General features: G+C 42.1%; 1 protein-coding gene across 1 annotated transcript in view; it reads right to left on the bottom strand.

Annotated features, from left to right (window-relative positions):
• LOC130115705 (sorting nexin-19-like) overlaps positions 1-23,157 on the bottom strand; it is a 56,433-nt gene that overhangs the window by 32,586 nt on the left and 690 nt on the right. The window contains exons 3-10 of the mRNA XM_056283490.1: positions 21,847-23,082; positions 20,786-20,984; positions 20,477-20,577; positions 17,899-18,018; positions 11,882-12,006; positions 11,299-11,392; positions 10,316-10,496; positions 6,959-7,088 (exon numbers count right to left, since the gene is read on the bottom strand). Of these exons, the coding sequence (XP_056139465.1) occupies positions 6,959-7,088; positions 10,316-10,496; positions 11,299-11,392; positions 11,882-12,006; positions 17,899-18,018; positions 20,477-20,577; positions 20,786-20,984; positions 21,847-23,082 (2,186 nt within the window). The remainder of the gene's footprint in view (positions 1-6,958; positions 7,089-10,315; positions 10,497-11,298; positions 11,393-11,881; positions 12,007-17,898; positions 18,019-20,476; positions 20,578-20,785; positions 20,985-21,846; positions 23,083-23,157) is intronic.

Below are 23,157 nucleotides of genomic sequence, written 5' to 3'. Positions count from 1 at the left end.
AAGGCCAATAAAAATGTTGACCCATCAAGTAAACCTTATGGTATTTGTCTGTTTTAGTTAGCTAATTTCCACACCCTTAAAATACTGTTTAATAGTAGGTTTTTTCTGACTGTTCAGCTACACAATGCTACTACCGTTCATTCTCTTTACACCCCAATAATAGATCCAAATCGAGGCAATGTAGACTCAGTCCTCATCTCTCTGTGCAAAGACACTGTCTTCTCCTCTTGTTCTAACTAAGAGCATGGATTTATGAATTTGCTTTTGCTCTGCTTTTCATTATTTGGGAATGAAGACCAACAAATTCAGTTATGAATGCTATGGAACAATCAACCTCACAACATGCCATGCATGATAAAAATTTGTGAAAACACTTCTGGTACACTATGGAACAATAATAAATTATTTGATGTTTTGGAATATCATGATATATTGTACTATTTGAAATGAGTTATTTTTATTTCATTTTTTTCCCCTCTCCTCTATTTCCACCCTTCCTAAACCGACTGAATCCATTTGGAGGATGGGCTTGCTGGCTCACATTTTCTGTTTCACGAAGTCAATTTTCATCCTACTGTGCAGATCATTACTTTCTATACAATAAAATGACAACCTGAGAGATTTGTCTTTTACTGACATTAAGACTTACACAGGCTTATCTATCTTCCTTTGAGCACTATTTTGATCAGTTTTTGTCTCAATCAAGAACCTGTGTCACAGCTCAAGATTACTTAAAGTTTTTCTGCCATATAATTTTCAAGAACTTCCTGTGTTTCACAAGGATTCATTACTGTTCTTTACTGGTCCACCATTAGTTTTAGAATTTAATTGTTTACTCAATGCTTATATGGGTTGGTTGGATGAGGCCACTAGGTAAATCTAATATCATGAAAGCCCTTACGAGGTACACTAAGGCTTGAAATCCTAAGGCAATCCTGAAAACAATGCCTAGGTCTAGGCTACAGACAAGATGTCCATGGGTCCTTTTCCATTCAAGACCATAGTGTTGGAACTTCCTGCCTGAGGGGCTTGTATTGTAAGTTATCTTTGAAATTATTCTGCAATATTTTTTTAATGAAAGGTTGACACAAAATGTGGTTTTACTTAATGTGCTCTGTATATTAACTTAATATACTCTATTGTGTTATTCTTTCTATTCTTTGGGTGAAGTTTAATTAAAGGGAACAAACCAAAGTTTGCAGGATATCAGTATGCCTAATGCTGAGGACACGGCATCACAATGATAGGAAGAGATGACACTGATGGATAAAACAAGCAATGTTGCTATGAACGCTTGGCCACCACAACCCTGTTATCCCTCTGCTGACTCTTGGTGGGGGGTTTTTTGTGATTGGTAGTGGATTGATACACATAGATTACATTACATATGATGATACAGCTATGGCCAACAGAAGTGGGTAGATCTTACTGTTGACCGTTCTAGAGGTGCAGCTATGTTGTGCATGTAGACGTTAAATTGATGTTAGGTGGATGCAAGGTATGCAAGCCTTAAGTAGCACAACACAACTCTGTTGAATCTGCTGAGATGGGTTTTGGAGGAGTGATTTCAGGATATTGGAATGCAATACAGAGTGTTGTGACCCTGACTCAACGAAACTTTTGCAAGGGAAGGTGCCCACCTGATAATCCCAATGACATGCACTTACACACTCAATGGTGCAACAGCCAAACCAAGTATCTTTTGAATGGCGCTACCTATGAGGCAGGCCAGTAGATTTTAATAATGGCATTGCCTAATGTGTGTTACAGTAACCACATATGACCTAAAACCATTTGGAGGGTTTTTTTTCTTGTCAAAAAACTGGGATTTTGTGTAAATGCAGGTATGACATGAAATATGGCAAAAAGGAATGCTTCATCATATTCTGTAGATTAGTAAATGTCTAGTATTTTCTTTCCCCCCTTTTTCTCCCCAATTGTACCCATCCAATTACCCCACTCTTCTGAGCCATCCTGGTCGCTGCTCCACCCCCTCTGCCGATCCGGGGAGGGCTGCAGGCTACCACATGCCTCCTCCGATGCATCTGGTCGGCAGCCGCTTCTTTTCACCCGACAGTGAGGAGTTTTGTGTGATCCTCCCATGTAGTGCATGGGAGGATCACGCTATTCCCCCCAGTTTCCGCTTCCCCCCCGAACAGGCGCCCCAACTGACCAGAGGAGGCTCTAGTGCAGTAAGCAGGACACACATCCACATCTGGCTTCCCACCCGCAGACACGGTCAATTGTGTCTGTAGGGACACCTGACCAAGCTGGAGCTAACACTGGGATACAAACCGGCAATCCCTCTGTTGGTAGACAACAGAATAGACCGCTACACTACCCGCACGCCCCCTAATGTCTTGTATTTTCATGATCTTACATTGCCTTTTGGCTTTTTGTTACCATTTTCTTGACTGTAAACTGTAAAACTATCATAAAAATGCTATACAAATAAAATAAATTATTGTAATTATTACAATATTATATCATATTTAGATTGACTATATATATATCCATATCAGTCAGTAGCCCCAGCATCCCACTCATTCATTCATATAAGAAATTGGTGAAACTATGCAGCTGATGAGTTGAGATAACTGCCATACTGAGAGCTGTCATTACAAAGCTGACAGTCTGATGCCAAATATAGAGAGGGCCAAACAAAAGGACAGGGCCTCTGATACTTTGCTTCTAGTGCTCCTTAAAATAGAGGGTCTAAGATCAGATTGGTACAGTTATACTAGGGCCCCTGACACGCCTGGGAATGTGAGGTCATAGTGTCGCGCAGCACAAATATTAGAACCTGAGAACATTGTCTGCATGTCCAGGTTACTGCTATCGGTAGCTATACCTGTCTGCGACAAATGCTTTGGGAGTTGATGAAGCCTTGCATTCTTTTTAGGACCCAAGTTGTACAGGCATGTAGGCCCACACACTCAAACCCATTTTATATCGCCAGTGATAAATTAGAACGTAACACCTGTGTCGTCCATGAAGGTGAAGGAAACTTCTTTATCTAAATCTAATGCAGATGTTTACACCTTGTAATAAAAGTTTCGTAAGGCACACAACACCACACAACAATGGCTGGTACCAATCCCTGGTCTAAAATAACTACTCTCTTTTTATTAACTAGTGAACATAAGCCACAGTACCCTCTCCAGCTCGTAAACAGCCTTCTCTGTGGAATCTCCACAAGGCAACATGTGTCTTCACGTCCTGACCTGGCCCAGTCTTTCAACTCTAACTCTGTTGCCCCTCCCATCAAGAATTTTCCATCGCTTCTTCGGAGCGGAAAACCTCATAAAAGCCCCTCAAGCAGAAGGAGTTTCTAAGAGCCAACCACCATTAAAGCAAATAAGATTTTTTTTATTGAGACAGTGTCACCAATGTTTACTTTGAAAGAAGTAGGTTAAGAGTTTTAATATATGTGCGATTGAGGCAAACCAACTTATTCAAGCCTTTTTGTCCTCTTGATTGAGAGTTATTTCTCAATGCCCTAATGCTGCTCATTGTAGCCTATGCCTCACTTTAATCAAAGACCTTTGTCTGTGAGCTTTAATAAAGCAATTGCTTTGCGGATTCTGATGGTAGCTGAAAGTGTCAGTGGCTACAGACAGGACAGCAGAGGCCTCTATCCAGTGCTCTACTTCATAACCTAGACAAAGGGTTAGAGGAACTCTGATACAAGTAACATCAACCAACTCTGTAGTACAACAAACACATACACTCACCGGCCACTTTATTAGGTACACCTTGCTAGTACCGGGTTGGACCCCCTTTTGCCTTCAGAACTGCCTTAATCCTTCGTGGCATAGATTCAACAAGGTACTGGAAACAGTCCTCAGAGAGTTTGGTCCATATTGACATGATAGCATCACGCAGTTGCTGCAGATTTGTCGGCTGCACATCCATGATGCGAATCTCCCGGTCCACCACATCCCAAAGGTGCTCTATTGGATTGAGATCTGGTGACTGTGGAGGCCATTTGAGTACAGTGAACTCATTGTCATGTTCAAGAAACCAGTCTGAGATGATTCGAGCTTTATGACATGGCACGTTATCCTGCTGGAAGTAGCCATCAGAAGATGGGAACACTGTGGTCATAAAGGGATGGACATGGTCAGCAACAATACTCAGGTAGGCTGTGGCGTTGACACGATGCTCAATTGGTACTAAGGGGCCCAAAGTGTGCCAAGAAAATATCCCCCACACCATTACACCACCACCACCAGCCTGAACCGCTGATACAAGGCAGGATGGATCCATGCTTTCATGTTGTTGACGCCAAATTCTGACCCTACCATCCGAATGTCGCAGCAGAAATCGAGACTCATCAGACCAGGCAACGTTTTTCCAATCTTCTATTGTCCAATTTTGGTGAGCCTGTGCGAATTGTAGCCTCAGTTTCCTGTTCTTAGCTGACAGGAGTGGCACCCGGTGTGGTCTTCTGCTGCTGTAGCCCATCTGCCTCAAGGTTCGACGTGTTGTGCGTTCAGAGATGCTCTTCTGCATACCTCGGTTGTAATGAGTGGTTATTTGAGTTACTGTTGCCTTTCTATCAGCTCGAACCAGTCTGGCCATTCTCCTCTGACCTCTGGCATCAACAAGGCATTTTCGCCCACAGAACTGCCGCTCACTGGATATTTTCTCTTTTTCGGACCATTCTCTGTAAACCCTAGAGATGGTTGTGCGTGAAAATCCCAGTAGATCAGCAGTTTCTGAAATACTCAGACCAGCCCGTCCGGCACCAACAACCATGCCAAGTTCAAAGTCACTTAAATCACCTTTCTTCCCCATTCTGATGCTCGGTTTGAACTGCAGCGGATCATCTTGACCATGTCTACATGCCTAAATGCATTGAGTTGCTGCCATGTGATTGGCTGATTAGAAATTTGCGTTAACGAGCAGTTGGGACAGGTGTGCCTAATAAAGTGGCCGGTGAGTGTATACTGAACTGAGAAGAAAATCATCTCATTTGTCTGTATCTTGATGGCTGAAAAAGCAAGCTTGTGAGTGGAGACAATGGCTAAATACATGGACTGACTAGTCATGTAAATCCCACTGTGGATAGTGATCAGACAAGGTACCCCTCTCTTTACAAGTAATGTCAACGTTCCCATATACAAAGGACTTATCATCCTACTAGTAGAGCAGCACGGTGGCTGATGGGAGACTGGGGATAAACTGGGAAGCACACCAAGGTGTAAATGTGTGCAGGTAAATGAATCTGTGACAAAATTATGCAGAAAAAGCCCATATTCTGAGCCAGCAAAATCCCTTCATGACTTGCTTAAGGTTAAAAAAAAAATTGTCCAAGTTATTTTCCCAAGGAAAGGCTATTTGTAATGTTACCAAGTTTTTTATCTTTGTTTTGATTGGCTTGTTTTTGCCATTGTTGCAAAGTTTTCAACAAATCCTTACATTGGCTGACCACACAAACTGTCACAATGTTGTCTTTTAACTTGAAACTTTAACAAGCCCTCAATCAAACTTTCATGACAAATTAAAAAAAAATGCAAAATCCTGCATGGACTGAAAATACTTTACTTACCCACACTAGCATGAAATAAACAAGGGAAGCAATATAACGACTGAAACAACAAGTTCAGAGAAATTGGAGAGATACTACTGGGGTCACCTATATAATTAACCCCTCTCTGTGTGTATTGATTGTGAAATTGCCAGAATACACACTGAAGAAAGGCGTCTTGCCCAAAATGTCCATGTTGCAATATCAAAAAGTCAAATAGGAGTGCTGTCCTAGTGTCTCCTTTTTATGACTAACTACACTGGGGATCCAGCACCCAGTCTTCAAGGTCTAATCGTGAGTTCAGTGCATTTGTGTTACATGCAAGAGTTCTTCCCACATGCGTTTTTTTCCCCCATGCTTCTAGATCTGCCAGACCAATATCCAAATGTCATGTGTTAAAACATGCTCACATAATAAGTACAATAAATGTGGTCCAATGTCATTGTGTAAATTAAGAGACAATCCTCTGGATAGTTGCAGCAAATAAAAAGATGTGAGATTCCGCAAACAGTAAACGGATAACCTAGTGGCAACATCTTTTTACACAATAACATCATTTATGATCGTCCATTGCCAAGAAACATACAGTAGTGTTTTATTTCCGACCTCCACCCCATGCCCCTTGGGCTGGCAAACCATGTGACTCAGGTGTGCTAGTGTCGCACTTCAACACAGAGTCTAGGAGTACCCACTGAGGAGTATTTGGAGCCACAGACACACGTCACATAAACAGTTGTGACTCATGGCACAGCATGCACGGTTAACAGACACCTTGGGCAGCCAAAAATACCTAGGCTCCTTCTCTTCACAGTCCACATGCAGTTCACATACCGCAAGTGCAACACCAACCAACCAAACCAAGCATTGGCCAGACATACCATATAGCAAAACAGAGCATTGCTGAATCTTTGTAGAGGCCAGAGGATTTCACAATAGTTGGCAAGTTTCAGTTCTTCAAAAGGCAAACTTTTGATATTGATATTGCATTTCTGACAGGCCTGGGGATTTAGAATTGTACTGGTCTCTCATGAAACATGGTACTGAACTTGTCTAAAAATAACTTGATTGCAAAATTAGAAGAAATAAAATGGTTTTACATGTGTCTTTCTCTTCCTTCTTTCCACTCCGAAGAAATGGGGAAAAAAATATTGTCAATCTGTCTATTCAGTCAAGGGACATGTGAGCCCTGAAAAAGTCCCCCCCTTTTTTTTTTGTAGTCTTTGCACATTGACCATGCCTTAAGTCCAATGCATGTACATTTAAACTGCACTCATAATGACACTTAACAGAATAAATAAATCACTTCTACACATTAACCAAATACTTTTTATTATGACAATTTGGGGGTGAAATCTAACTAAATGTTTGCTGTGCTGTCACGGTACTTCATGATGATTATAGGAAGACCAGCATCTCCACGCTTACCTATTAATGAGAGTTCCAAAGAGCAGCCTGATGGTTCTCTGGATATTCTCAGTGCAAAGCCAGCTCCACTGATTCCTCAGCAGCAGACACAGAAGGTTTAGGAGCACCTCAGCCAGTGCTGTCTCAGACACTGTGGCCACCACATGAAAACACATAGAAAACATTACATGCAGTAATACTGCATTGCAGTATCATAAGCAAATCAGTCCAGTAGACCATAAATACTAAAAAAAAAATTAGTCGCATATTCAAAGATCTAAGCATTTTAAAAGAAAAATTCTCTAATACACACAATGCATTAATGCAACCAGAGGAAGACTGCCTAGCTCCAAACATGCTATGTCGCCTTAATGTTCTTATAAATAGCCAAGCATTGTTCTATGTGCACTTTACACGCGATAGCAGACAATAATAAAAGTACATCTTTTGCATTGAAGGGGCTTCCAATTTCCTTATTTTGATTTCGTTTTCCCAATACATGCAATACATGGTTTAGTTTTCCTTGTTCAAGTTCGGCTTGTAAACAGTAGTGTATGATAGAGTGATGATATATCTTAAGTTAAAATCAACCACTATCAACCATTATAATCCAATGAACGTATTTTTGGGAGCCTCTTGAGGTCCACTCATTTATTGATTTATTAACATTTATTGATTATCAATTTCAAGTGCCTCCTCACTTATTTATCAACATTGCCCTCAAGTGGTAAGACTGAAATATTGCTTGCCAAAATGAGTTGAGATTTCTTGCCTAGACTGGTCCACTGTAAACTGTCAGAGCAAAAGCTGTCTGGAGAGAGTTGTGTAAGAACAATCTAGTCAATAAGGCTGAGCCAGGCATTTCATTCACCCTGACTGCCTTGGCCGCCTACATCTCAAACAGTTCTCCTTCAACCAGACAATAACCAGACACCCAACACATTAAAACAGGCAATTTGAATTCAATTAAACAGGGAAACTCTCAATCCAATGTTGAGCAGAGACAAAGATATTTTCCGTATGATGTCAATGAACTCGTCCTTTTTTCCTATGTCAACTCCCTGTTATGGTGTGGCAGTGTGTGATGTGATACGGTAAGGTGAAGGGAACAATCCAGGTTCTTGTAACAGACAAGGACCTGGATAAGGGTATAAAATTACTATCCATATCAAGTTCTGGCTTAAAAGAAGAATAAAAAAAACTTAACCAAGTCAAAAAAAAGAAACTTGAGAGAAAGAAACTCAGAAGCTACAAAAAAGAAAGAAAGCATTGCCCAATAAATGAAACTGTTTAGGTTTGAAAGGGAGAAGTGAGAGTAGATGGTGAGCCTGTAACACCAAGTTACATTCCTGTGGTCTCAACTACTGAGCCACAGCAGCACGCAGTGGTTAACACGCTTACGTCTGCTGACGCATTCTCAGCCCGGTCCAATTAGGAGACAGTGCAGACAATATGGATCAACTCGTTTTGAATAACATAGTCCTTTATCACTATATTCAACCCATCGATCCATTTTCTTGCCACTTGTCCCTCAGGGTCATGGTGGCACAGGGCAAGCAGTGTGATCCAGACATCTCTTCCAACAGCATCTTCCTTCAGTTCTTCCTGAGGGACCCCCAGGCGCTCCCCTACCCCTGTGCCCTTGGTCACACCCAGGGTCTCTTCCTAGTTAGACGTGCTGACTAACAACCCCAGCGGGAGGTATTCCTTCCAATATGGAGCAGCAGCGCCTCTACTCTGAGGTCCTCCTTGATCACTGAGTCCCTTTCCCTATCACAGAGAGTGAGCACCTCCACCATGCAAAAAAAAACAAAACATTTTGCTCCCTTGTAATGGCAATCTCGTTCTTTAAGTCACAATCCAAAGCTCATAACCACAGGTGATGGTAGGAAGAGAGTGACCAGTAAATTCGTGGCAATCTCTCTATCCTTATCCTTCACTTGTGAATAAGACCCTGAGATACTTGAACTCCTCCACTTGGGGCAGTTGTCATCACTGTATGAACATGCCTAATGAGTAGTGAAAAAAGCAGGCATGCTGGCAAACAAAAAAAGAGTGGAGAGCAGTCAGTGAATAGGTCACACACAAAGGGAAACAGGCGCAGACAAGACATTAAGTAAGATATAATGAGTCAGACCGGCAGAAATAAAGTCTGCAAGGGTTAGTAGTGAGTGACATGGACTTCTCAAATCATGTATACTTGATTTCAGTTGAGGGGCCTCACAACTGCCTCTTATCACAATTGTGACATATTATACAGCCGTATTTGATTCCATGAAGGTCTGATCTTTTTTTACTGTTCCGCCATTTAAATTTAGTGCAACCTGCTGAGTGTATTCACACACTGTGCTCCACCATTGCCCCACTCTTGCTCCAAGACTGGTATAATGCTGCCTTACACAGTACATCCAACAAAGGAACTGTACAAGATGGGGCTCAACTTGCATATAGAATTAATACTGCACTTATTTGCACAAGGCATACAGTCAAAACAATAGCAAAAAAACAAACTGTCATACATAAAAAAATGCAACAAGATAGACATGTCTGTCATATCCAGATTTACACTATTGCAAGCCTACAACTACTGTTTAAGGAGGTTTGTATTTCCGCATGGGCCAACTTGTCTGAACAATCATGCAATAAGAGTACTTTTCAGTGTGGTACTGCATGGTCTGTAAAGGGAAAGGGCAGAGGAACTATTTCAGAGATGGCATATACCAACATGTACGACTGAACAGCTGACATGCATAGGTCAAACAAAAGATAAAAACTTCATCTCTCTATTACTGGACTGATTTTAGGATTTGAAGTCATTTTAATTTCTAAATGTATGAATTATATAATTTTTACATGAATTAATATTTCCCTCTCCTCTAGAGCATCAACCATGGAATAAATCAAGACACAGCTCTGAATATGTCCTGTATATGTCACGCTGAAAACCTCTCCATTCTGATCCATGTCTTAAGCGAGACTGATGTCAGAAATCCCAACTGTCCATGTGGGTGTACACAGACTTTACGATCAGGCCACATTAAGGCAGGCCTAATGTCATTGTTATCTAACTTCTAAAATTAATGAGCTAAAGCTTGACAATGTAGGGCTGTTATGAACCATCCATCACCACAGACAACAGCTGCCAGACAAAGAATTTTTGAAGTCAATAACTCAACAAGAGTTCACCCTGCTTGGTGAGTAAGGAATTATTCTTTGCTCCAAATTTAACATACTAGAAAATGTTGTTACATTAAAAAGAGGATAATGATTTCAGATTACAGTGACTAAAAATTAACGTTGTTCAGAATAATGGGGAAACGTAGTATAACCAAAGGCACTAGTCAATCAGACTTGACCTTACCAGGAACCAGTCCTTACCAGGAACCAAATTCTGTTTTCCTCTCGATCTGATTGCCGGAGAGTCAAAGGCTCCTGATTCTCTAACCAGCGCACCGTCTTCCCCCCATGGCTCTGAATCCTGCACAGCCAGTCCACTGATCTGTCTCTCCTGTCCAGTGATGAAGGCCTCCAGATCCCCTAAAGACATACTGTTGAATATCTTTGACCGGAAAAAGGGAACAGATTTGTTTCAATCATTGCGGTTTATGATTATTTTAAGGTTTCTGTTAAGGCCATTGGCAGTCAACTATCAAACGCAGGATGGGGGATTATGCCAGTGATAATCTTTTTACATAAGACTTTAAATGGCAACAGAATTTGAGGACAGTAAAGGGTAGGCACTTCACAAGCCAAAGTCATAGATCCCATTTACACCTGTCATTAGAAAATGTGTGTGGGGTAATCAAATAGCAATTTGATAGCACTTATCCACAGTCAAATCCAAGTATTATAATTTCAATTTCATTTAGGTGTAAATACACATGAAATATACTGAGGATGGAATTTATTCAGATTCCTCAAGATGCCTTGGGAGGTGGTTTGAGGTTCCCTGCAGGTTCAAGTTTAGTGTGAACAGAACTGCTTTTCCAGGCCACACACATCATCTCTATATTCCCCCAAAAACATTACATTCCCAACAAAAAAAGTAGGACACATTCTGGTAGAGGAGTTTTCAAATTGCACAGGAAAGCATTGGGGGATAGCAATCAGATTTCATTGAATTTGGATGAATCCCTAATGGATGCAATCTCATAAAATGCAGACTGCAAATATGGTTATAAATTCCTGTTATTTACCTGACATGCTATATTCAACTAACTCAAAAGTTCAACACAAAAAACGAGTCCCATATTAGAATATAAGCCCTGCTAAGGAGAAATCCCTATCGTAAAAATTAAGAAATAAAACTGCCCCACATAATTCTATTCAAAGTCAAGAGCCAATGCCTACAGGCAACTTACCGAGTTGTTTTGCTCGCAAGAGAAGACCACTTGAGGTCTCACGTCAGAGCCATTCATAAAAGGGGAGTTTTTACTCGAGAACCTCAGACGAGACCTGGAGAGGTACACACAAATTCATCCACACACACAGACACATACAAATGACAGTCATCACTTTCTATACTCCGTTAGTCTTCGTAATGACTGACTAAGAACAGTTCCTATTGTAAGGGCAGATATTAATGATGTCTGGATACAGTGACACATTGCAAATGATAGAGCAGAAAGGTGGTAAGAAATGCAGATAACACTCAATGGGACAGTGGTCGATGTCCATAGCAGCAAGGTAAGAGCACCACAATCGTGTTTTAACTGATTAATAAAAGCAGACTATTGATATAAAAGAACAAAGGTTTTACCATGTATTAACAACTGTAGGCACTTAAGGAAAAAATAGGTTTGCAAAAATCTTGGCCTTGAGGATCAGTAAGTCTTACAGTAATTTGTTGGATTATGGCCTTGTTTTTTGTTTTTTCCTCTCTAAGGAAGGTGTATCCTGTATGTGTTGGTAAAAGTATATCTGAAATACTGTTCAATGCCGTACTTGTTCTTCTTGTCAACCATTATTTTCCCTCCATCAATCTCTCCTTCATTATCTTCAGTTGGGCTCTGTAATTCTGAACGTGGAAATGCTGTTTTCAGGGTGTCAACAATGGCATTCACCACAATCTATGAAAAACACACACACAAAGACAGATTGGCTTGTTATACTTGTAAAAACATTTAATATTGAAAAAAATCATCCACCAACCACTATTTTTAACACTCATCACTGCAGATCACTCTGCATCTGCTACAGTTAGTCGAATTCCATCTACATGTCACAACTTTTTTTTTTTTTAGAATTTTGCTTTTAAGCACACCTAGATACTACATGTGTCTCTGTAACCCAGCCACTGAGGATGCACAAGCCAGTGCATTCTTAGTGCCAGTCCCAAGCCCGGATAAATGGGGATGGTTGCATAAGGAAGGGCATCTGGCATTAAACCTTTGCCAAATCAAATATGCGGACCATAAATCAGACTTCCATACCGGATCGGTCAAGGCCCAGGTTACCAACAACCGCCACTGGTAGTGTTGGCCAGCAGGGTGCCGGTGGAAACTATACTACTGTTGGGCGAAGGAGTGGGGAAAGGCATGTCAGAGCTGGCTGATATGATGGAGAAGGAAGGTAGATATACTGTGTGCAAGAGACCAAGTAGAAGGCGAGGAGCATCGGAGGTGGGTTTAAATTTTTATACCATGGTGTGGCTGGGAGGAGAAATGGGGTAGGGGTGATTCTAAAGGAAGAGTATATCAAAAGTGTGATGGAGCCGACTATGGCCGGACTCGACGAAGCAGCAATAATTGGCAACGCTGTCTTCGGGAGGGGGGCGGAGTCGACTTGTGTCCGTCACATGAATGCGTCTCTGTGTGTGTCGGAAAAAGTAGTGGTTCAGCCTGGATTCGCCTTGTCACAAAAGTGGCGAGGCGTCTCCTTCGAGACTGCCGGCCGGAGAGATGCAGTTGGCGAACGTATGCAGTACGAGGGTGGGTGTTTGAACTAAAATAGGGATCAATTGGCCACTAAACTGGGAGAAAAAGGAAAAAGTCAGAAAAAAAGTGTGATAGAGGTGAAGAGAGTGTCAGACAGAGTGATGAGTATGAAGCTGGAAATCGAAGGTGTGATGATGAATGCTATCAGCGCATATGCCCCACAAGTTGGGTGTGAGATGGAAGAGAAAGAAGAATTCTGGAGTGAGCTGGATGAAATGGTGGAAAGTGTACCTGAGGAGAAGAGAGCGGTGATTGGAGCGGACTTCAATGGACATGTTGGTGAAGGGAACAGAGGTAATGAGGAGGTGATGGGTAGGTATGGTGAAAGGAGAGGAATGTGGAAGGACAGATGGGTGATGGATTTTGCAAAAAGGATGGAAATGGCTGTGATGAATACATATTTCAAGAAGAGGGAGGAACACAGGGTGACATATAAGAGTGGAGGAAAGTGCACACAGGTGGACTATATCTTATGTGGGAGGCACGATCTGAAAGGGATTGGAGACTGCGAGGTGGTGACAGGGGAGAACCTAGCTAGGCACCATCGGATAGTGGTCTGTAGGATGACTTTGGAGACCAAGAAGAGGAAGAGAGTGAAGGCAGAGCCAAGGATCAAATGGTGGAAGTTGAAGAAGGAAGACTGTTGTGTGGCGTTCAGGGAGGAGTTAAGACAGGCACTGGGTGATAGTGAAGAGTTGTCGGATGACTAGGCAACCACTGCAGAAATAGTGAGGGAGACAGCTAGGAAGGTACTTGGTGTGTCATCTGGACAGAGGAAGGAAGACAAGGAGACTTGGTGGTTGAATGAGGAAGTACAGCAAAGTATACAGAGGAAGAGGTTGAAAAAGAGGATGTAGGCTAGTCAGACAGATGAATAAAGTAGACAGGAAAACAAGGAGATCTGGTGTAAAGCGAAGAGAGAGGTGGCGGAGGCAAAGGAAAAGGCGTATGGTGAGTTGTATGACAGGTTGGACAATAAGGAAGGAGAAAAGGACTTGTATCGATTGGCTAGACAGGGGGACCAAGCTGGGAAGGATGTGGAACAGGTTAGGGCGATCAAGGATAGAGATAGAAATGTGCTGACAAGCAAGGAGAGTGTGTTGAGAAGGCGGAAGGAGTACTTTGAGGGGCTAATGAATGAAGAAAATGAGAGAGAGAGAGAAAGAGGGAGGGTTGGATGATGTGGGAATAGTGAATCAGGAAGTGCGGTGGATTAGCAAGGAGGAAGTGAGGGTAGCTATGAAGAGGAGGAAGAGTGGAAAGGGGGTTCGTCCAAATGACATACCTGTGGAGGCATGGAGGTGTTTAGGAGAGATGGCAGTAGAGTTTTTAACTAGATTGTATAACACAATCTTGGAAAGTGAGAATGCCTGAGGAGTGGAGACGAAGCATACTGGTACCACTTTTCAAGAGTAAGGGTGATGTGCAGAGCTGTAGTAACTACAGAGGTATAAAGTTGGTCAGCCACAGCATGAAGATATGGGAAAGAGTAGTGGAAGCTAGGTTAAGAGGAGAGGTGATGATTAGCAAGTAGCAGTATGTTTTTATGCCAGAAAAGAGCACTACAGATCCAATGTTTGCTTTGAGAATGTTGATGGAGAAGTATAGAGAAGGTCAGAGGAAGTTACAGTGTCTTGCAAAAGTATTCATCCCCCTTGACAGTCATCACTAATTTCTGAATTATAAAAGATACTCACACAACTGTTCCTGGACAATATCATTTTTGTGAACCCATAAGCTCTAACAGCATGTTCCCAAAGCCAAAATAAGTTGTGTTTCGCTGACTTCTTTTTTTTAAATAAAATATAGTGCTTTCATAAGGATTCAACCCCCACATATCAATACTTTTTAGAGTACCGTTTTGCTGCAATAACAGCCACGATTCTCGTGGGGTAAGTATGTACAAGCTTTGCACATTCTTCTGGAGTAATTTTTGCTCATTCTTCTAGGCAAAATTTGTACAGGTCTTACAGGTTGGTGGGATGGCGCCTCTGGACTGTGATTTTCAGTCTATGCCACAGATTGTCAATGGGGTTGAGGTCCGGACTTTGACTTGGCCATTCCAAAACGTTCACCTTTTTGTTGCTGAGCCATGCCATTGTTGCTTTAGCCTTGTGTATAGGATCAATGTCCTGCTGGAAGGTGAACCTTCTCCCAAGCTTCAGTTTTATGGCGGACTGCAACAAGTTTTCTTCCAATATTTCCCTGTATTTAGCTCCATCCATTCTTCCCTCAATTTGAACAAGGTTCCCAGTGCCTGCAGATGAAAAGCAACCCCATAGCATTATGCTGCTGCCGCCGCCATAATTCACTGTAGGGAGGGTGTTTTTTAGGGTATAAGCAGTGTTAGGTTTGTGCCGCACATAATGCTTTGAGTTTTGGCCAAAAAGCTCAACTTTCTTCTCATCTGACCACAAAACCTTTCTCTTTCATGCTTCGTAGCAAACTCCAAGCATGCTTTTATATGCATAGTTTTGAGCAACGGCTTCTTTCTTGCCACCCTCCCATGCAGGTCAGATTTACAGAGAGCCCGTGATATGGTTGACCCATGCACATTTACTCCAGCTTCAACCACTGACCTCTGGAGCTACTTCAAAGTGACAGCAGGATTATCTGTGGCTTTCCTCACCAGCCCACGTCTTGCTTGGACACTTAGCTTTGAAGGATGGCCTGTCCTACAAAGCATCTGGGTGGTGTGATACAGCTTCCACTTTCGGACAATGGATCCAACAGTGTTCCATGGGACATCCAAACACTTGGATATTGTTTTGCATCCCTTTCCCGCCTTCTGTATTTTAATCACTTTGTCTCTTACTTCAATATCATGCTCCTTTGTCTTCATTTTCTGAAGGAGTTCACACCCGGCTAATGAACTTTACACAGAGTGCTTTTTCTATCCATAAACGAGATTGTTACTTTAATATCTTACAGGTGCACACTAATTATGTCCAATTGTGTTTACCTGAGTTTGTTTTAGGAATAAGTTGTCATTTGTGTAAAATTGGAGCTCTCAGAGCACAAGGGGTTGAATACTTAGCAAGCACTATATTTTAGTTTATTATCTATTAATAAAAAGTAAGCGAAACACAACTTATTTTGGCTTGGGGAACATGCTGTTAGAGCTTATGAGTTCACAAAAATAATATTGTTCAGGAACAGATATATAACTTTTATAATCCAGAAATTAGTGATGACTGGAGTGATGATTGGAGACAAAGTGAGAGAGGCAAGATTGAGATGGCTTGGACATGTGTGGAGGAAAGATGCTGGGTATATTGGGAGAAGGATGCTGAATATGGAGCTGCCAGGGAAGAGGAAAAGAGGAAGGCCAAAGAGGAGGTTTATGGATGTGGTGAGGGAAGACATGCAGGTGGCTGGTGTGACAGAGGAAGATGCAGAAGACAGGAAGAAATGGAAACGAATGATCCGCTGTGGCGACCCCTAATGGGAGCAGCCAAAAGTAGTAGTAGTAAATTAGTGATGACTGTCAAGGGGGTTGAAGATGTTTGCAAGGCACTGTACATTGTCTTTGTGGATTTAGAGAAAGCATATGACAGGGTGCCAAGAGAGGAAGTATGGTATTGTATGAGAAAGTCGAGAGTTGCAGAGAAGTATGTAAGAGTGGTGCAGGATATGTATGAGGGCAGTGTGGCAGTGGTGAGGTGCGCGGTTGAAATGATAGATGGGTTCAAGGTGGAAGTGGGATTACATCAAGGATCGGCTCTGAGCCCTTTCTTGTTTGCAATGGTGATGGACAGGTTGATGGACAAGATCAGGCAGGAGTCTCTGTGGATTATGATGTTCGCAAATGACATTGTGATCTGTAGCGAGAGTAGGGTGCAGGTTGAGGAGAGCCAAGAGAGGTGGAGGTATGCACTGGAGAGAAGAGGAATGAAAGTCAGTAGAAGCAAAAGGGATTACATATGCGTGAACAAGAGGGAGGACAGCGGAATGGTGAGGATGCAAGGAGTAGAGGTGATGAAGGTGGATGAGTTTAAATACTTGGGGTCAACTGTTCAAAGGCAAGCTAACCACTGCATGGTGGTGCAGTGGTTAGCACTGTCGCCTCACAGCAAGAAGGTCCTGGGTTCGAACCCCGGGGTTGTCCAACCTTGGGGGTCATCCCAGGTCGTCCTCTGTGTGGAATTTGCATGTTCTCCCCGTGTCTGCGGATGGGTTTTCTCCAGGTGCTCTGGTTTCCCCCACCATCACAAAGACGTGCATGTTAGATTTAATATTCCTGTCTGTGTCCCTGACAAAGACATGGACAGACGAACTGGAGTTGGTCCCCAGGCGCTGCATGGTAGCTGCCCACTGCTCCTAGCTACACAACTAGGATGGGTTAAATGCAGAGTGTAATTTCCCTAAGGGGATCATTAAAAGTATATCAAAATAATGGGGGATGCGGAAGAGATGTCAAGAAGAGAGTGCAGGCAGGGCAGAGTGGGTGGAGAACAGTGTCAGGAGTGATTTGCAAAAGAAGGGTACCAGCAAGAGTTAAAGGGAAGGTTTACAAGACGGTTGTGAGACCAGCTATGTTGTATGGTTTGGAGACGGTGGCACTGACGAAAAGACAGGAGGCAGAGCTGGAGGTGGCAGAGTTGAAGATGCTAAGATTTTTGTTGGGAATGAGGAATAAGGACAGGATTAGGAATGAGTATATCAGAGGGACAGCTCAGGTTGGACAGTTTGGAGACAAAGCAAGAGAGGCAAGATTGAGATGGTTTGGATGTGTGCAGAGGAGAGATTCTGGGTATATTGGGAAAAGGATGCTAAATATGGAGCTGCCAGGGAAGAGGAAAAAAGGAAGGCCAAAGAGGAGGTTTATAGATGTGGTGAAGAAGGACATGCAGGTGGCTGGTGTGATATAAGAAGATGCAGAGGACAGGAAGAGATGGAAACGGATCATCCGCTGTGGCGACCCCTAACAGGAGCAGCCAAAGGTAGTAGTAGTAGAAGTAGTAGATGCATGTGTCTCTATGATAAAGACAAAATCAGCTATAAATAAGTGTAGCAGGAAGATACCTTATCTATGCGAGACACAATAAAAGGCTTCTTGACAAAGGCAATCCTTGCATCTGTATTAAGTGCCAGAAACTCCTGCATTTCTTCACTGTTGGCCGTTTCAGGGATAGCACAAAGTTGCTGAAAAAGATACAGAAACTTAATACATTATACAGTTTTAGAAGAATGTTAGAGTCTACATTCATGAAACTAGATCATTAAACTATATTGCAGCCCCACTGACCCCCATCCCCAATAAACCAATTTTATATGTAGAACCCTTACATGCAAGATTAAACACTGTGTGGTAGTTTCACCACAATTTAGCCTTCAAACCTCTTTTTTTAATGTACATATATTTCTTTATTAAAACAAAGAGCAATGAAATGTTTGACAGAGCTTTTAAATAAGGCTCATTGTTAACAGTTTTTCTTCCAAGAGCCTAAATTCAACATAGTTGACCAAAGGAATTCAGTCCGTTTCTTCACAACTGTTGCTACAAACTAAATTCTTCACCTTTTTTTTTTAAAACAGATACTGTAACACTTTCTTAAATATTGTTTTATAAAACAAAAAAAGAACACTCCAAGGCAAAATCAAAATTAAAACTCAAACTTGATAGTACTGAAACAGGGCTATGCGGTATTGCCAACAGACCCCCCCCCCCACCAAATCAAAGAAACCAAGCAAGCAAAAAATACTCACACACCTCCTTCCCCAATCCCAATAAAAGGGCTCCCCTCCACAAATCCACTAATAAACTCTTCTTCACTAAGATAAATATACAACATATTAACATCTCTTTCCACTATACTTTCAAAAATATTCCACACCTCAGCTTTCCTCTTTTCATAATGGGCTATATTCCGCCTTAGCTTGACAGCAAACCTTGCATGGCTTAAAACATAATTTAATAAATTAACATTACATCTTTTCACTTTATCAGTCACCCTAAACAACCACAATTCTCTCCATTCCATAGTCTCAACAAACTCTCCAACATCTACTTATTAATTCCTTAATTTTCTTTTTTTCTTTTTTTTTTGGGGGGGGGGGGTTCCATCTTTTTCTCTCCAACTGTATCCGGCCAATTACCCCACTCTTCTGAGCCATCCCAGTCGCTGCTCCACCTCCTCTGTCGAGCCGGGGAGGGCTGCAAACTACCACATGCCTCCTCCAGTATATGTGGAGTCACCAGCTGCTTCTTTTCACCTGACAGTGACGAGTTTCACTAAGGGGACATAGCACATGGGAGGATTACGCTATTCTCCCCAGTTCCCCCTGTCCCCCAAACAGGTGCCCCGACCAACCAGAGGAGGCGCTAGTGCAGCGACAGGACACATCTGGCTTCCCGCCTGCAGACACGGCCAATTGTCTCTGTTGGGACAGCCGATCAAGCCAGAGGTAACACGGGGATTCGAGCCAGTGATCCCCGTGTTGGCAGGCAACGGAACAGACCGCCACACCACCCCTTCTTTCATTTTCAACATGTATCCCTCTAGCTCACAACATTCAACAAACTCGTGCATAAACGTTTCCACTCCCACAACACACACATCACATTCTTTCTTCACATTCACATCAAACTTACTAATTAAACCTTCAAAGCCTTCAAACCTCTAAGTGGGTCTAGAGATACACTACATGGCCAAATATGTGGACACATGAACATCACACCAATCTGTCCTTGTTGAACACCTCATTCTTAAATCTCGGGCAATTTTATGACGTTGGTCTCCCTATTGCTGCTATAACAGCCTTCACTCTTTTGGAAGGCTTGTGTGGCCTACCGCTTCGCAGCTGAACTGTTGTTGTTCCCAGATTTTTCCATTTCACAAGAACAGCACTTACAATTGACCAGGGCAGCTTTAGCAAGGCAGGAATTTGATGAACTAACTTGTTGGAAGGGTGGCATCCTATGACAGTGCCACATTGAAAGTCACTGAGCTCTTCAGTATGACCCGTTCTACTGCCAATGTCTATGGAGATTGCATGGCTATGTGCTTGATTTTATACATCTACCAGCAACAGATGTGGCTGAAATAGCCAAATCCACTCATTAGAAAGTGTGTCCACATAGTTTTGGCCCATATAGTGTATATTAGATGCATCTCCTGTTTGGTTTGTTGTGGTCCCTGCCTGTATTCAGATTTAAATACTTTTTTTGGGCGGGGGGGGTTGTGAATTAGCTCCTCCACTTCAGCTCAAGCACACCACACTCCTTATGAATGCTGAGACTCAAACACATGTTCACTGTATTGCAAAATATTGCAGAGGAGAAGCTAGTTGCAGGCACTGATACAAAGAACAGACATGGAGAGAGCTGTTAATACAGAGCTACAATATTCAATGACTAGTACCGGAAGGTAAGTAAGCAAATGCAAAGTAAATATTGACACAATAATAGGCCTTTATGCTCAGTTTCATACCAACATCAGTTATCCACTCTAAATAGAGAAATATAAGTAACAGGCCTACATAACATAGTATTATGTTAGCATCACCTACTGTCATGGTGTTAAACTATGTAAGAAATAAAGTTACCTTACACATGCCATTTACAGGATTTACTAATAAAAAAAATAGAAAAACTACTCACCTTAAGAAAGGTCTCCAGCATTCCTTTCCTTGCTTCTATTTTGTCACTGTCCATGTTTCCAAATGGCATATCAGGAAATATTTTCTTTGGCCCTTTTATGCCTAAACCACACCTTTGAGATTAGTCATAATGCACTGAGAACCTAAGGTGTAGTTACAAATGTCAAAAGTAAAATAAATATCAATTGTGTAATCAATGTCCAAGGTTTCAATCATGTTCCTGGTTCCTTGTTTGTAGATAATACAAAATCCACAGTAGTTTCATTGTTTGCTACCAGCAATTGAATAATTGTGACTCCATCCATCTTACCTTTGAGAAGTTTGCGTAGTTCTGTCTTCTCCTCCAGGCGTGTTTGCAAATTGAGGAACTCACTGTATCGTCTATTGACCATGTGATACGCCACCGGCTGAACTGACGCTGGGCTATCACAGCCTGTGTGGACTGCCTCTACATTCTCAGAGCCTGGCAGGACGCAGGCTGGGTTATCACAACCTATGGCTGTCTCATACTACAAGCCAAACAAAATACAAAAATTATTTCTTTCAGTGCTATAGAGTTAATGTCTCCAAGGGGCAATTTGCTTTAAAGACAGTAGTCCAACACAAATAAAGCAATACATCATACAGAAACACAGCACAAAAATCCATATTTTCCACACTGTCACCATGAATCATGGGAAAAAGAAAAGACACAATCACATCAGGGGTTATAGTTTGTTTAAAAAAAACCAACAGCAGATGGAACAAAGGATAATCTATCTATTAGTGCTACCTTTGGGCAGACTAAACCTCCACCTTGATGGAAGCATCTGGAACTCAAAATGTAAAGGATGTTGAGGGTCCAAAACAATAGTCTGTGCCTTTGAGATGACCCTCACTTCATACAGGTGCTGAAGGTCATTAAGGGTAGCACCTGTAATCTTACGGCACAGCTTGTCAATTCTTTCCACTTTGTTCCTATTTTTAAGACCAAGCCTGCCAAACCAGCAAAACATAGAAAAAGGAAGGGCAGACTCAATAAAAGAATAAAATATTTTCAGTATCACTTCCACATTATATTGTTTGATTTGAACACTGGACTGTGTGAATATTGAATTTCACACCATCTCTTTTGCAATTAGAAACATGTTATATTACCTCTATAATACAGAATTTATTTTATGGTGTGTAAAATCCTGCTTGCCAAATAAGCCAGTCTGATTCTAAAACACATATTTTGAACAGATGTTCATTTGTATTTACTATGTTTAGTTGTTTGTCAGCATGACTGTGTTGAACATACAAAAAAAATGTTGTGTACAAGGCACTTGTCTCATCTATCTACAGTAATAATGTAGGAAGTGTAAATCTGTTAATGTGTGACTTATGTACCTTTATTGTGTAGAGAGTGTAGGGGTGCGAGCCAGTGCCTCGATGCTCCTTGGCTGTGATGGTTCCGGTTATGCGAAGGTTCTGGATGATGACCGGTCCCTCTGGGCTGCTAAGGGGTTCAAAACTAAAGGAAGGCAATGGGGATGTGACCTGTTGTGGACTGGCTATGGCCAGCTCATTATGGTTACCCAGGCCTGTTTGCTCTACACCAAGAAGAAGCTCTCTAGCAGGGGTAGAGCTGCCATACTTCTCCTGAAGGTTAGTGCAACTAGGAATACCTTCAGCTGTTCTTAAAGTCGGGGTACCACAGCCATCAGGCTGATCTAGCAGTTCTGAGTTTAACCGGATTTTCACACATGAGGTATTCTCTTGTTCAGGTTCACCAGCCTCCAAGTCCACACCATTATTGTTCTCATTAGGCATGACAAATTCTTTTCGTCTATCACCCAGACTATCTTCTTGGCCTATGATAATTAGCGAATCCATGGAGCTCTGTTTAGAGTCACCCAATGGAGAGTCCAGGTCAGAGTCAGTGTCCCGGTAGAATGGGTTTAACTTGCCTGGTCTCAAGTGTTGTTTAAAAAATGGCCGAGGAGGATCTTCTTCAATGCTGTTCTGTGAGTAATACAGCTCGTCAGAATCCATCACATCGTAAACAGCTGGTTCGGGTGTTACTACCTCTTTGTGACTGTGCATTTCAGTTTCAGCCCTTACAATAATGGGGCATGAGGGAACTTCACTGTCTTTTGGGGTTCGATGTTCAGTCTCCTGTTGTGCAGTAAGCTCTGATTGAGTCAGTGGAGGTGATGAAGGTGGTGATAAATTTGATGGTTCTGTTGTAACAGATTTTTGCTGCTCACTGGACCTGGTGAACATGCCCACTATTAGTAAATTTAACCAGTCTGGGTCAGATAGCTTGGCAATGAGAGGTAGAAGGACGTTACAGGTGATAAGCTCTCCGACCACGAACCGTCCCGTGCGAGACTCCAGGTGCGGTGGTGGGACCAAAACATGCAGCATTAGATCTATTAACGTTCTGGCATAGTTGACTTCCAAGGCTGCACTCTTCATAGCAGGGTGAGGTGCACTTATCCTGGAGTAGACCTTCCACAACCTGTCCCTCTCATCCCTATTCTTTACCAGCGCAGGACCTTCCTGCTCAGCCACAAATTCCTTGGCTCTAATGTAGCTCTGCAGGTGGCAGCCACATAAATTGAGAGCCCTCTCAGTCAGTACCTGTTACAATACAAGTTACAAATCATTGATCTCACACCAAGAATTTAAGCATCTCACATCTTAGGGGTCTTATAT

Source organism: Lampris incognitus, chromosome 7 (assembly GCF_029633865.1).
Source record: "Lampris incognitus isolate fLamInc1 chromosome 7, fLamInc1.hap2, whole genome shotgun sequence".
NCBI classification, from domain to species: domain Eukaryota; kingdom Metazoa; phylum Chordata; class Actinopteri; order Lampriformes; family Lampridae; genus Lampris; species Lampris incognitus.
This window is presented reverse-complemented; position numbering and strand designations above follow the sequence as displayed.